The following is a 16,073-nucleotide window of genomic DNA, read 5'->3' on the forward strand; positions in this document are numbered from 1 at the left end:
TCAAAGACATTATAAATTGATTTAATGAGTTGTCTCTATTGAAGGTGGAGCAAGCCGTCGCACCAGTCATTTTGGTAACATTAATCCATCATCAACCCTTCTGCAGTTGATACTAACAGGTAAGCTAACTTTGAATTTCAAAATATTCTGTACCCAGTGATGCAAATGTTCAGTAAGCAGATATAATTTTCACATTAGTAGTCATTGCATGAATAAAGAGACTGCAAAATGGTGTCCACCTGGAGGGGTTTTGTGCAGGGCCAGGACCTGGACTTTGATGATCCCTGTAGTTCCCTTCCCTTCCAACTCAGGATATTCTATGAGATATGTTTGTTTATACATATAATGTTAAGGTATCCGAAAGGGATTATGAACATATACTGTTACAGTTTTCTTAACACAAGAATTATTTAAGTAACATACAGTAATATCTGGACACTGTAATCACATACTGTTCAGCATAGAAGTTCATCTAGATATGTTAATGCCCCTAAACAGTAGTTGAAAGGCCAAATTCTGCAGTGATGTCCTGGTACCTTCTTACAGAAGAGAAGTGGGATGCAGTAACACAAAGATTGTTGAGATCCTTGGACCAATCATTTTGGAAATTACAGCTAAGTTACATTACTAAGTTAATACTGCTAACATCTTTAGATGAGTGACCATGTGCCCAGGGGATATGATAGTGACTGTGGCATATTGCCAGGACTGCAGAACACTGCTGAATAAATATGTTAGCTGAGATACTTGCTTAGAGTTCCAAGGACCATGAAGTCCCTTTTCTGCCTTGCTGGTGTTTGAATAAACTTGAAGAGTGAGAAAATAGGCTCCCTATGTATACATGAACATTTTCTGACACAGTAATGAGAAATGATTAACTATCTTGAAAGAAATTGCCCGTGTTTCTATGTAAATTTCAATCTAAATTTCTGTCAGTAAGGGTCACAATTGGGGTGATTCCAGACTTAAGCTCTTCCTGCAACAGAAAGGACTAGATCCTTGGTATTCTGTACAGGGGTATGTTAATACCAGTAATAGTACAACCTCTTTGGAATGTAACTGGACATTGTGATATGGTTAAGTGGGCATGGTGGTATTTGGTTAAAAGTTGGACTTGATGATCTTGGAGGTCTCTTCAAACCTTTATGGTTCTATGATTGCAGATACATCATTAAAGTAGCATGGAAGCACAGACATTATCATGAAATAATAAAGCTGTCGTTTCTTGTAGAACAATGAAAGCATCCTTCATGATTATGCTGATTGTTCAGAACACATGGAGTTTTATCTTTGTACTTATCAATACCCAAATTATTAAATTAAATTAAACTTTAAATAAACTTCTGAATATACATATATATAAAACAGAGAAAATATTTTTGTCATCACTGCAGGAGAAAAGGGGGTGTCTGGAGATGCTGCTGTGAAATTCATAAAATTAGCTTTCAGCTATGAAGAATGGGAAGTGTTTGATTCTGCTATTCAACTTGTTGTTAAGTTTCTTCAGGTAATCTGGATGCTTTTTAGACATTCTTTATTTAGTCTTTTTTTTATGAGGGTAAGTATTAAAAGTACATATTTTAAAGACCATTTTCTATGTTTTTTCCCCTTTCAATTAGGCTCAAGATGACCCAGCATGGAAGAAAGCTGAAATGGAGCTCAAGCTTCTTACATTGCTGCAACCTTTACTATTTCCAAAAAAATTTGAACGTGTTCCTTCTGTTAGTGAAGATAATAGCAAAGAAGGTAGCCCAACCCAAGGTTCTGAAAAGACGCAAACATTTAGTGGTGAGTGTTGTTCAGTTATAGTTACGTTGGAATTTCAAATATTTTTGCAGCAAGAGATTTTGTTAATTATTTAAAAACTGTAATATGGTGCAGTATATGACAAAAAGTAGCAACTGAGAAACTGCCACCTATCGAACTTTGTCCAGTTTTCATTGGCCAAAATACGACTGTGCCAGTCCCCTCAAGTGTGAAATGCATGATGGATGTTGAACATGCATCAAGTTATAAGCAAAGATATAAAATGAATGGATGCTTTCAGAAAAAAAAAGGGGTTTTCCCCATTCTTATACTTAATTTATGCAAAATTTCTTTCCATAGAAGCAAGAAAAACTTGTTAGAGTAACTGCAGTTTAATTCTATGACAATCAAAAAAACCTGAAAATTTCTTGAAAACTTTCTGTTACCTAAAATAGAAATGCTCACTTTTCGCAGAAGTGAGTAAACTTGGGAATATCTGTCCCCACTGTATTTACTGTTTCTTAGACCACATTATCTGCTGGCATATTTTGGTAAGTCAATTCACTCAGATGTTTTCAAACATAGGTTTGTAATTAGATGTAATGTCTTGCCTTTCCTTTTCTTTCTTTTTTATAAACACTGAACATAGAGGGTTCCTTAAAGCATGGAGAGCCTTATAATGATCTTACCATTTTGGCAACAACAGTGTTTTCCTATATTTCCACATCTCAGCAGGTAATAACAGAACTAGAGACATTTCTTTTAAGTGTATGACTTAATCTGTGATTAATGCATATAATTGAAGACCAAAGGAATCAGCTGCATGATTAACAACCTGCATGAATATAAAAAAATGAAAAAATATACTTACAAAATTTGATCAATGTGTAATTTAAAAAATGGTTTAATTTTCTAAAATTGGTGCAGTGTAATCAGGCTACTTAAAAATGTTTAATATATATTAAATCTGTTTGGAAGATCATAGAGCTGATTGTATGTTTCAGCTTATCAAGCAGAGATCAAATTTCTTTATGTGTGTTAGACTTAGGTAGGCAAATATCCTCAGCTGTAGAAAACATTTCTGCAATATTTATAGAAATGGGGGCAGTTACCCTAAGGAATGATGTCTTTATAGCAGCAGTATGTATGCAATTTAAAGTAAATTCTCACTGCAAAAACCCCAAAAGAAGCAGCAACAACAACAAAATCAATGAGAGTGGGACTCCCTGTGCTGAAGAATTAATCCCATTATACCTCTGATTGTTTATTCCCACTTTTATATTATATCCTCAAACTGAGATTTCCCCTTAATGTGCTATTGAGAGGGGAAAACATAGTGTTGTATATATTTATTTGTCAGTTTTTTAACATGACTTCTGTATCACGGAGGCAGTTACCTAGATTTAAACTCTTCTGGTTCTTCTACACTTCCCCACAAATCTCTTTGATACCTAATCTGTCTGGGAAAGTAAGACAAATTCTCCCCTCCTTAACAGAGCATTCACTGATGATGAAGTTGCATGATATAGCTGAGGCAGTCTAATAGCTTGCTGCTACCAAACCAGTGGCAAAAGTGATTTTGATTTACTTCTTTTCCAGTCTTTGTCTCCCCCCACTTTCATTGTCAGTATCCCTGAAGTCTTTTCGCTCAAACATGTATGAGTGTATAGATAGTTGGATATACAGGTTTCACTGCACCTGAGGCACTAATACAACTCTGGTATAAATGATGATAGGGATGTGTACTGATCCTTACACTCTGATCAGAATGTGTTTAACATGGTGTATATGGACTATTGCCTTTTAAAATGTGTTGATTAGGAGGGTAATGGAACAGAGATTTGAATTTGTTAAGTATTCTCTTCACAAGATGCAGATGTCGTTTAACATGTCTTTCAGTTGTTAGATATTTCAGTCCAAGCTTTTTTCCTAGTTCTTTAAGTTGTTCTCTACTCCATCATCTGAGATGCACCAACGAACCATGGAAGTACTCTGTCAGTGCAAAGTGAAACTACTAATTTAGATTTTCTTCTGCAAATATTTAAATATTGTAATTAAAAAAAGTAAAGTTTCTCCAGAATGTTGATTATTATAACCTTTCACGGATAATTTTCTTTCTCATGTAATTTTCATTTCACTTCTTTCTTTGTCTGTGTTACTTTTAAGGGTTTGTCATAAAAAAAAAAAAAAAAAAAGAAAAAAAAAAAGCTCCCAATACTCTAAATCTCTAAATCCACTTGTATTGTTGGGAGAAGAAATTACTTTTTAAAAGTACTTCTTAGTCTTTCAAGATGTTGCCAAAATGTTGTCATTCCTTGGAAGAAAATTACATATGATAATGGTTTACTTACTTACGTTGAAAAAAGTTGAGACTCTTGATATACTGGGTTATTTGTGTGTTTGTATGCCTACCTGCTTCCACAATTATATTGTTTTTTCTTTCCAGAATGTCTATCCTGACAAAGAAATACTTTTTGATGTAATAATGTGTTTGTGGCAGAAATGTAAGATGGAACTTCAGCAAATCCAAACAAGTGGAAGTGACTACTTAGAATATATCCACAAATACAAAGCTTACCAAGTACTCCTTTATTATAATGTATTTCTCTTAATGAATGCAGTCTATTATAGTTAAGCCAAGATAAAATACTGATATCCAGCCTAAGTATATTTTCTTATGGTGAAATGCAGATAATCTTCTTCACTGAAAATAGGAATTGTATATATGCTTTGAACAAACTGCTCCCGTATGTCAGCATCAAAATATCTCATAGTCTTTTTGCAATAAAGGGACTCATTCTCTGCCAGTGGGCCATGGTGTTAAGAAGCTAAAATAGTGAAAGCATTTGGACATGTGTAAGAAGAAGTATTTGATATGTTGTGGCAGAAAATATAAATATATTTCACAGAAGTTCTCTAGAAAGTTGAATGAAGTGGCAAAAACCTTACAGCTTAAGACAAGGCAGAGGGGGGGCAATAGTATTTATTTGGCCCACTGGACAGTCACAACCTTACCTTGAACTTTTCCTGAGACTGGGAGGCTCTTGGTGAAGTGCAGTCTTCTGAAGATAATTCTTGCTGGTTTCTCTGGGCTGCCAGTTGATGCTAACCAAACAGTTTCTGGAGGAGTTAATTTTGTGACCTGGTTCCTGTAGTAAAATTGTTCAGAGATTCACCAAGAGGTAGTTTGTGGTTACTTTCCTCTGTATGTACAACAATAGCATTCAGGTCTCTTTTATACTGTTCAAGTGGGAAGATGTGGGGATAAATGAGAGGCCTATGATCAAATCTACTGGAAGAATCACTACACTATACCAAGGTATAAAAGTTGTGGCTGTAGAACATTCATCAACCTTTCTCAAAGAAACGGCAAGAATAATAACATTCTAAAAGAAAAAAAGTCTGCTGTCTGAAGAAACAGGGGCTGTTGAGCAGCATAAATTCACCAACTTAGTCTGGTGGCATTCAAAAAAAAAAAGAAGCCCAAGCCAAGAAAGGAGTTGTGTGCATGCTTATGAATATTTTTAAACAATTTTGAGTGCAAAACCACATCTACCTCTCTAGTACATAAATATCTTCCAAAAATTTGTTTTAACTCTCTTGACTCTTTTTCTTTCTTCTCCCCCAATTTTTAGTGGGTTCATATACTCTGGATAATAAATGAAGTAATTGAGAAGAGCCGCATAGCAGACACTAATGTCATGTTTGCAGAGATAAGCTTATGTCTAACTACAGTATTGGAAAACATAGCTGATTCTATGAGTGAATCTAAGAAAAAAGAAGGTAAAGCTTTCAACAAACATTTGGTTTTCTTTCAAGAATGACTTTCAAGTTAGGAACTTTCCTGGGTTTGACAAACATAAGTATTCAAAAAATGTTGTAAAGAGATTGTTGAGAGTAGAATGATAATTTTTTGCACAGAATTTCATCTGTAATTGGAACTACTGAAACCTTTTTTTCATAAGAATTATGCCTTATTTCCTTACATTTCCAGTTACACCAGAGTAACCTCATTTTGAATTACACCTCATTACTCGCCCTCCCCATAGGTCTACATGTGTCTTAGCCCCTTCAGAGTAGCCTCAGATCACTGATATGTTCTCTGAATATTGGCTGGGCAGAAGGCAGCACGTACTATGGCTCATTTGGAGCATTCAAATGCTGGTTGACTAGTGGCAGGTCAAACAAAAGAGGAAAATATTGATGTCATACTGAAGCTTTGCTTTTACTGGGTCATCAGTTTGGTTTTCTTGTCTACATAGCCTAGATTTTTGTATAGGAATTCAATTGTCTTTGAAATTGAACTTGGCTGACACTATTGGGATATAATGCAGTTGTAATTACATTAAAAAAAATTCCTTCCAAAACCTGACTAATGCAGTAAAATATGAATATTTAGACACACTTTTAGAAGTTCTTTGTTATTGTGTATTTTGGAATATGTATCATAGTTCAAATAAATGTTTTACTGTAACTAGATGTTACAGTAAATGTTAAGGATCCTTTTAGACCATATCTAGAAACAGAAAGGAATGACAATAACTTTGCTCTTTTGAAAGTAAAAAAAATCTTGGAAAACTACTATTTGTTATAAAGGTGAAGTAAGTATTGTTTTTGGTGGTGTTATGAAAATGATACTGTTCTCAGGGAGACTGGAAGAATCCTCCTTTTAGAACCACTTCTATTCTTTTCCATTCTGTTTAAATATGTGTTTTTGGAGGAAAAAAACCCCTGAATAGATAGGAGCTATTGGTCAAAACAGGCTGTAAAATAACCAGTCAAACAGATTTTTATGCTAAAGTCTATTTAGTAAATGGAGTGAATGTAGATTTTCATATTTATGAGAAAGAGATGGTGAACTAGCAGAAATAAGCAGGCAAAAGTGGAGTGACTAGAAGGTTGCCCCTCTGAAAGGGTAAAAAATTGATTTACTTCAGCGAAGAAATGAAGTTAGAGGGCTGCAACCCAGAACTAATAAATTGCTTCCTCTTGTTTTGAAAAGGAAAACACAAGCCTGGATGCATTCTTTATAAGTGAAAATGATTTAAACAATCTAAGTGAACATTAAAAAGTGATAATAGTGCTTAGAGAAATATTAAATTGAAATTATATATATCATAAAAATATGACCTCCTATACTTAAAAATGCTTCTGTAAGTAAAGTTAGTGTTAAATCCACTATGAATCAGATATAATAGATTTGAATTGATTTCAAAATGGGGAATTGATATGAATTATACAACAATGTAAGGAACTACAAAATGAGTCCAAGTTTCGCTGGCTTGGATGTAATGTTTGTGTGAAAAATAGGGTAAATTTAAAAATGCAAAATCACTGGATAATAATATCCTGTATTAGTGTAAGTGTACATATTGTAGCTATGTGTCTAAACCCCAGAAAGGTTGCCAAGAATCAATATAACTACCTCTCAGAGCCAAGCACTGAAGAACTGAATTATTGCCAGATTCTTACATTAGTAGTAGAGCTAATCAAATGGATCTAACATTTTCTGAGTTAATTTAATTTTCGCTTCTGATTTTCTTCCTATAAAAAAGGAGAAAGAAGTGCCCTTCTGTCACAAGATGAAACCTGTGATATCCCTGAAATACTGATGGTAACATCTAATTTATCTTCATTAATACAATGATTTTGAATAGCATAAGAATATTTCTGCTTGAAGCTTTTCATAACATTTTATATTTACTTTTACAAAGATTAAATGTTTCACACAATCTTGCTAGTGCAGAGGAAAAAAAACAAAGTTTTTTTTTTTTTTCAAATGAAATAAAATTTGAAAATTTTCCCTGAGTCTTTTTTATCAATCCTCTATGTGGCAGAAGTTTTATTTGAAATTTTTACAGCATGGTCATATTGTTTTCTGTTAAACACTTTTTTTTAAATGCCAATGTGTAGTACCAGCTTTAAATGGTTTAATAGCACTTTTTTTTTTAAAGATGGTAGAAATTTTAGTCCTTGCTTTATTTAGGAAAATATTTTGGGTTGTACTTTTACTTCTTTGTTTTTGTAAGGGTTGTATGGAATAGATGAAACATCTGGAGTGTCCTTACTTTGCTCAGTGTGTTAAGTGCTCAGCAGTTTGCAGAATTGTCCAATCAAATGACTCACTAAAACACATTAAGAAGGAAAGATATGCACTAGTCTGAGGATTCAGGACTTTTGTCAGTGGTATGTCTAATGCTTACACATAGAGAAGGCTTAATTCATCAACAGTGTATTTAAAGGTGGTGTTTTCTGAAAAAACAGTGTTTTCTTAACAACATCTAATAGAACATTGAAAAACTGCTTGTGAGAAATACTGTGTTTTTAACTTAATTCCTTAAGTTCAGTTTCATTCTGCTTTAAGCTAACGCCTGGTAGTTGTTGTGTTTTTTTTTTTGTTTTTTTTTTTTTAGAGTTGAAGGAAAATCAGTCCTACTTGGAATTTAAGTCATTGATATTAGTATATGAAAGCATGGGAAACAGTGCCTATGTAAAGATAATGTGAGAAATTTTAAAGGTCAACAGCTAAAAACTATAGCAATTTGCTTTTGATAGTCCATGTTAAAGTTTTTAATGCTGTTATCTAATAAAATCTGTTTATATGTGTTTTCATTTCAGAAAACTCCTACGGAACAATTACAAATTGCTTATGAAAGTCTCGAAAAAGCAATTAATGGAATGAATGCATCTCGGTTAATGACCCTTCTACCAAATGGAAAGTCGATATTTGACAACTGCTGTACAAAGGTAAAGTTTACGAAGAGCTACACTGCAAAAGAATCTATGAGGTTTGTGTATTTTGATGACACAAACCTCATATTTCTTTTATAGTTAGTAATCTTAGCACTATCAAATGTACCTCGCCTTCCTGCCCCGTGTAAGAAGATAATAGCAAAAATAAATCTCTGTTTATTAGTGTTGTGGTTTGACCCCAGCTGGCAACCGAGCCCCACATAGTAGCTTATTCGATCCCTCCCAGGGACATGGGGGAAGGGTAAAACTGAGAAAACTCATAGGTTGAGATAAAGACAGTTTAATAGGTACAGCAAAAGCTGTGCACACAAGCAGAGCAAAACAAGGAATTTATTCACTGCTTCTCATGGGCAGGCAGGTGTTTAGCCATTTCCAGGAAGGCAGGACTCCATCACTCATAACAGTTACTTGGGAAGACAAACACCATCACTCTGAACAACCCCCTCATTTCATCTTCACCCAGATTTAGGTTCTGATCATGAGGTTATATGGTATGGGATATCCCACACCATATGGGGTGTGGGATATGGGATATCCCATACCATACCATACAACTAGCTGGGGTCAGCTGTCCTGGTTGTGTTCCCTCCCATCTACCTGTGCACCCTCAGCCTCTTTGCTGGTGGGGTGGTATGAGGAGCAGAAAAGGCCTTGATGCTGTGTGAGCACTGCTCAGCAATAATGAAGACAACATTATTGATACTGTTCCCAGCACAAATACAAAACACAGCCCCATGCCAGCTACTTTGAAGATTATTAACTCTACCTCAGCCAAAACCAGCACAAGCTGAAATAGCATTTTTCTCTTTCAGTAGTAAATTATGAACTCTTTTATGTTTTCTTCACAATTTTCTTTTGAAATAATTATAACATATAGATTTCTTCTATAAATTAAAAACAAATTTTCTTTTAATATTTATTGCTTGCAACTGTTTATTATTAAAATAATTTTTGCTGTTGATGGGAGTTCAGATTTTCTAAATACTACCATTCTACACTAATATGAATTTTTTTGTGTGGATTAATAAAATGTATTTTTCTGCAGTTTCATCTTTATTATTGATCCAATTTCCTATTCATACTCAGATTTTGTCTAGTTTACTCTCTCTGTTATCTATGCTTTCTCTGCCTGGTCATTCTCCTTCCTTCCATGCTTTCCTGATTGACTGCATATTACACAGATATGACAAATTTCAATGTTTGTCAATTTACTGAAATAATATCAGTGTTAAGAAAAATGCAGTAAGCTAAGTAAAAAAAGTTTGTATTTGCCTAATTGTCACTTCCTGCTTATTAGGTGGACTCAAATGATCAGAATTTGAATTCTGTTTTGGGATGTGGTAATGATAAAACAGAAACAGATAATGGTTTTGTAGCAGATTTACACCTGGAGCTCATTCAAGCCCAACATCGAGTAGCTGTGAAACTTCTTAAAATTACACAAGGTAGGTTTCAGTAAAGTTAAATAATCTTCATAGCTTGATTATAGTCCTTTTGTTATTATATTTTGTAATCTAAGAAATAAAGGAGTGTCTGCTTTCTGAAGAGGAGCTGATGTTGGGCAGTTTGTATGCCTCATATAGACAGAAATAATGTACTGAATTTGCAGTATTTAGATTTGCATGACACTAGTCTCTAACCTCTACTCAACCAATGGAAGCTAAACTTTGCTACAAGTAGTGGATTTCATTCCTAGACAGTTTGTTGTTGTATTTTAGTTACTAACTATTACAGTGCCAGTAAAGAAAAATGGGGAGATATTCTGCAGATTTTTTTTTCTGTAATGCTGATTTTCTCTCAAGAGAATGCCTTGAATATTTTATTCAATGCTCTTTGTAATTTGAATTTCTACTGCTGTGATGTTGTCTTTATATCTTTTCAGTCAGCGGATATCCCACTCTTGCCAAATGGCTTCTGAAAAAACTCTACTCATTCTTAGAGTTGTTTTGTTATTTTAAAATGAAAAGCTTTGACGCTGTAGAGCTCCCCTGTGCCCTGCTCCCTATGATGAAACAAGAGCTCTCTTTTTCTGTGATGTTAGCATAACTACTAGAGGTGTTAGAGCAGGAGGGTGGAATATTTTTAGTGGCATGATCTGTCCAAGAAATTCTACTTGAGCCAAAGAGAAGAACATCAGATGGAACAGAGCTTTACTACAAAACTATGTATTAAACTCTCTCACTGAATTTTTCACAATAGCACCATCAAAATAAATAACTTGGTATTTCCTTCCCACACAGGTGGTGAAGTAGATGACAGAAGTCTTAAGTCTAGTAAGTCTCATGTGAAGAATATTAAAGATTTCCACTATTTAACAGGTAAGGCCCATTAATTAAGATTTAAGAAGTATAATAAATTATTGCTGCTGTTGTATAGATGTCTTAAAATATCTATTTTATAGAGGCACTTATAATGAAAAAAATAAAAAGGAATAAGCTATCTAGAGCAATCTTTTTGATGCAGAAGGCTGCACAGAAGTTCCCTGAAGAGTTAACTGCTACTTCCCAAAGGCAGCTACTGGAGGTAATAAGAAATATCTTACGATAGAAATTCTTTATTGTTTTTCATGTTCTGTGTAATTAAATCGGGGATTACTCCTTACAAAAAGGAGAAAAATGGAAGGAACTTGAGGAATAGTGTATGTTTTGGATTTCTATTGTCAATTTTTTTCCTGAGAAGTTTAATTATGATAAAAGAACAAAGTGACCTTAAAACAAGGAAAGAGCACATCCCCAAATTTTGTGCACACATGGAGATTTTGGGAAACCTGAAAGAAGATATGGTCTTTCTTTCTATACTTAATCACCCAGACTTTGCAGTTATGAACGTGTGCCTAAGAGCCTGTACAACACATAACAGAATCTACAATTTTCAGCATATAATAGATAACAGAGGATTTTAAAGAAGAAGTTACTAGAAAGTGTTTTTCTTTTAAATGCCACAAATTTGGAAGCATGATAATTAATGCATATATCTTTTATGTCAGAAGAATTAAAAAACTGGATTACAAAGATATACATTAAAAATCTCTCATATATTTGTAGAATATTTTATTTATGAATACCAGATGTAGTGATATGGTATGAAGGTTGTAACTGTAGTCACCAGTGAAGACTTAAAAGCAATTTCCAAGAAATGTGTGATTATCCCAAGTATCCCAAACAAGTATTTGTCAAGGCCTTATACTGACCTTCACTGTATTTTGCTTCTGTTCACTTTTCACTAAGAAAGATGTAGATAAAAGAATATAATATATCTGCAGCTGTTTGCCAGAAAATGTAAGAATTCACTTTGTCTGGACAAACTTAGTATGATCTCCTTTGATATTATATGCTCAATTATTTTTCATTTTTCCTCCTTGAAGTAGACAGTGCTCACTTAATAAACAGCAAAAAACCTGAAAACAACAAACCCCTTCTTTTCATGCTTTTACCTTCTTTATTATGGAGCTCTATATAGAATTACTTTAAAAATTCTGGCCTTTTCTACTGTACCCAGCACATCTAAGTCTGTTATTATTATATAGCAAAATAGGAAGCAGTTCATTTTATTTTGAGGAGCATTAAAATAACCACTTTTCATGCAGTAAATAAGAGGAGCATTAAAATAACCACTTCTCATCCAGGTATGGACGCTTCTCATATTCTCCTCTTCTTTCTTAATTTCTAGACCTAATTTCTTTCCTTTACTTTTGAAGTACAGAAAATCAGTCTAAGCACTTCCTCAGCTCATTCAGAAATTCCACAGATTGGGTTTCCAGCTCTCTCCCCAATAATACTTGATATCTCTTTGGTTCTTGTTGGAGCTAATCCCTGGTTGGCACTAATTGTTTCAACATTATTTGTAATCATCTGCTTTTTTCCTATAGATTCTTCCAAAACTGGATATGCCTCAACCCTATCTCTTTCATATGCAACCCTGCATTCCCTAATTGTGAAATTACTCTACATATGTAAACTTACACAAAGTACCGTTTATCCTCATTTAGAATGTAAGATAATGGGAAAATCTGTAAGTTTTCTACGTAGCAGGGAATTTTTTTATGATAGCTTGAAAACTATTTAGGAGTGCTAAATCTCTCTGATTGTTATATTTTAATAGTTTCTCCCTTTTATTTTAATTTAAATCATAGGCAGCACTAACGTTAATTGAGCAAGTCGAAGCTGAACAAAGTACGTTGTATCACAGTATCAAAGAAGTTATGAGTAGCAAGAAAAAAAGCAGAACTCCTCCTCCTCCTCTTTTACTTTCTAGATCACATTGTTCCATGACATTTAAACCAGCCCCATTCTCTTCAGATGTTCAGGTAATGTGTTTCATTATGACTGCATGAGAAATAACTAAACAATAGACTAGATAAAAAGTTGTTTCAACAGCGCTGTACCATCACATTTTTCTCTGTTTTTAAGAAGATTATGTTATTCTGATTTAATTAAGTATCATTTTTTTCCCCCCTCTTTGGGTCAACTGTGATTCACTGTTTTGATCTTCAGTTTTGTATGAAACTTTCTTAATGTAGTGCATCATGTTTCTTGGTGCTTCTGTTGTCTAACACTTATTTATTCCACTTACCAAAAACTCATTTACTTGCCTGGGGGTTGATATACTCTTAGCTACCTTCTAAAGAAATGTGAGACTGCTGCATAATATGATGCAAGAAAGTACCACACTGAAGTCTCTATTTATGAAGTGTTGAAGTGACATAATTCATGTGGAAAAATTTACTTTCTGTTGAACATGTAGAGTCACAGAACTATGCAGATTATAAGGGATTTTAGGAGAGGTCTCACGTCCAACCTTCTGCTCCAAGTAGGGTTGTTGGTGAGATTAGACCAGGTTGCTCAGGGCTTTATGCAGTCAATTCTGAAGACTTCCAAGAATAGAGACTGAACAGCTTCTCTGGGCAATGTGTTCCAACGGGGCAACATGTGCATATGGAAAACTCTTTTTTGTATGTACAGTTGGAATATCCCTTGCGTCAGTTTAAGTCTATTGTTTCTCATCCTCCTAGGATGCACTACTGTGAAAAGTAAATGGCATCTACTTCTCTCCCTTCCTCTGCTAATCAAGTAGTTTTGTCACAGGGCCCATCCTGGTGATCAGATATGATTTGCCCTTGGTAAATCCATGCTGACTGTTCTACCTTATTTCCTTACCATGTCCCAAAAGGGTTCAAAAAGACTGAATACACTAGCTACACTCAAATCTTATTAATAGTAGTAAGAATGCTTCTGTGAACAGTTATTTTATAACTTGCAATTTTATTAGTGAATTTCAAATTAATTAGCTAGGGAAAACATTTTTACTTAAGGAGTCTGAAATAAAATTTAAAAAAAATCTTTAAAATTCAGTAGTTCTTTTGTTTCAGTAAGTTTTCAAACTTCATTTTCTTTGATACAAGAGAGTGAATGCACCATATTGAGCCACTAGATGGAGAAATAAGATCACTATTTTTTAATATATTATTATATATTGTTATTCTTGTAATTCTTATATCCAGATAGTCTCGAATATTTTTTTTTCTAAAGTTATGCATAGCTGTTGAGCAGACATGAAATGTGTTTTTAATGAAGAAATTATTAACTGGATACTTAGGATTACTAGTTTCTTAGGATAGATGTATACCCAGGATTTAATTGGACCTATGTAGTTCTTGTACTAGGAGTCAAAATATCTCTAAAATTTTCTGATATTAAAGCTCTTGCTGAAAATTATCTTCTCAATTTCAATAACTCCTTCTGAAAAACAGTGGGTATTCATTGCAAGAGAAATTTTCTTAGAGCTCAAGAGCTCTCTCTCCAGGTGTGGAAATCAAGCAAGGCAGGCTGGAAACCAGCATGGCCGAGCAAGGATCTGCTTCTCAAACTGAGGAGTAAGAAAGAAATGCACAGTCAGTGGAGCCAGGGACAGGTGACTTCTGGAGAGTAGAAAGATGTGGTTTGAATGTTGCATTGCTTCATATCTGCATTTCTTTTGCCTGATTTTAAGGATCTGTCCACAAGTAGTTTTGCTGAATCAGAACCTGATGCCAGCTTTAGAAGAATACCATTCTTCTCCATCAAATAATGCATCTAAGTGCCTTCAAATCCATGGGATGAACTCTAGAGTTTGTGTTTTGAGATAACTTTGAGGAATAGCATAGCTTAGGATAGAAAATAGGACAGTGGAGAGTCATTTGCTTTTATTGCTATTGTAGTTGCAGTGGGTTGACCCTGGCTGGATGCTGGGTACCCACTAAAGCCGCTCTCTCACTCCCCTCTGCAACTGGACAGAGGAGAGAAAAAAAACCAGCAAAGGAGTCATAAGTTAAGAGCTGGAAGAGGTCACTTACTGATCACCATCATGGGCAAAACAGATTCAAAGTGGGGATATTAATTGAATTTATTACCAACAAGGTCAGAGCAAAAGAGAGAGGAGTAAAATAATCTTAAAATCACCTTCCTTTCACCCCTCTTTCCTTCCATGTTCTCTCTCCTCCTCCTCCACAGCAGTGCAGAGTGATGGGGAATGGAGGTTGCAGTCAGTTGTTGTTTCTGCCACTGCTCAGGGAGAGGAGTCCTTCCCCTGCTCCTATGGGGTCTCTCGCACCAGAGACGGTCCAAACTGGGTCACTCCTCCACGGGGTGCAGTCCTTCACAAATGAGCTGTACTGGTGTGGGTCCTCCACAGGGGCCAAAAGTCCTACCCGGGAAAAAACCTGCTCCAGAGTGGGCTTCCCGCTTCATGGGCTGCAGGTCTCCAGCAGGACCCTGCTCCATCATGGGCCTCCCATGGGGTAACAACCTTCTTCATGCATCCACCTGCTCCAGCATGTGCTGCAGAGGGGTCTCTGCACCCCAATGTTCCTCCATGGGCTGCAGGGGCACAGCTGCTCCACCACGGTCTGCAGGGCACAGCTCCAGTGCCTGGAGCTCCTCCTGCCCCTCCTTCTCCACTGACCTTGGTGTCTACGTTGCTGTTCCCATGTTCTCATTCTGCTCCTTCCTGGCTGGAATTCTTTCTGTGCAACAACCTTCTGTTCCTAAATATGTTATCACAGAGGCGTTACTATTGCTCCTAATTGGCTTGGCCTTGGCCAGAGGCAGGAAGCCCATCCTGGAACTGGCTGGCATTGGCTCCATGGGACAGGGGAAGCTTCCAGCAGCTTCTAACAGAAGCTCCCCTGTAGTCCCCCCAGCTACCAAAACCCAGCCACAGAAACCCACTACACTAGTATGTCTAGTTCTCCAGCTAAATAATTGATGTTTCTAGTGCAGTTAGACTATACTTTTTTATAACTAAGGTGGGGTTTTTTGCAGGGACTGTTTTCACAAAATTTGTACATTCTACACTATGCAAAAGTTGGAAATAGTATGGTGTATCAACGAATTTTGTTCTCCTTTTTTTTCAAAGGTTTCATGGTACAGTATTTTTGGCTCTGTAGCAGGAGGAAGTAATATGAAAGTAAGGTTAAATAACAATAAACTTCCAAAGTCAGGAGAACAGGTAAGACAGAGGTAAAACTTGTTTAGGTCATACTCTCTTCCTCAAAAACACATCACCTTTCTAAATCTATATATCTGACATATATTTTA

At 35.4% G+C, this 16,073-nt stretch overlaps 1 protein-coding gene across 1 annotated transcript in view; it reads left to right on the forward strand.

Moving 5' to 3' along the window:
• Nucleotides 1-16,073, forward strand: part of CFAP54 (cilia and flagella associated protein 54) — a 107,701-nt gene that overhangs the window by 18,188 nt on the left and 73,440 nt on the right. The window contains exons 10-22 of the mRNA XM_027887449.1: nt 30-119; nt 1,395-1,507; nt 1,620-1,788; nt 2,396-2,481; nt 4,193-4,327; nt 5,382-5,529; nt 7,302-7,360; nt 8,365-8,493; nt 9,797-9,944; nt 10,740-10,817; nt 10,901-11,022; nt 12,632-12,805; nt 15,892-15,984. Of these exons, the coding sequence (XP_027743250.1) occupies nt 30-119; nt 1,395-1,507; nt 1,620-1,788; nt 2,396-2,481; nt 4,193-4,327; nt 5,382-5,529; nt 7,302-7,360; nt 8,365-8,493; nt 9,797-9,944; nt 10,740-10,817; nt 10,901-11,022; nt 12,632-12,805; nt 15,892-15,984 (1,544 nt within the window). The remainder of the gene's footprint in view (nt 1-29; nt 120-1,394; nt 1,508-1,619; nt 1,789-2,395; nt 2,482-4,192; nt 4,328-5,381; nt 5,530-7,301; nt 7,361-8,364; nt 8,494-9,796; nt 9,945-10,739; nt 10,818-10,900; nt 11,023-12,631; nt 12,806-15,891; nt 15,985-16,073) is intronic.

Source organism: Empidonax traillii, unplaced genomic scaffold (assembly GCF_003031625.1).
Source record: "Empidonax traillii isolate 1590-97213 ecotype Southwest subspecies unplaced genomic scaffold, ASM303162v1 scaffold210:size766637, whole genome shotgun sequence".
Lineage (NCBI taxonomy): Eukaryota > Metazoa > Chordata > Aves > Passeriformes > Tyrannidae > Empidonax > Empidonax traillii.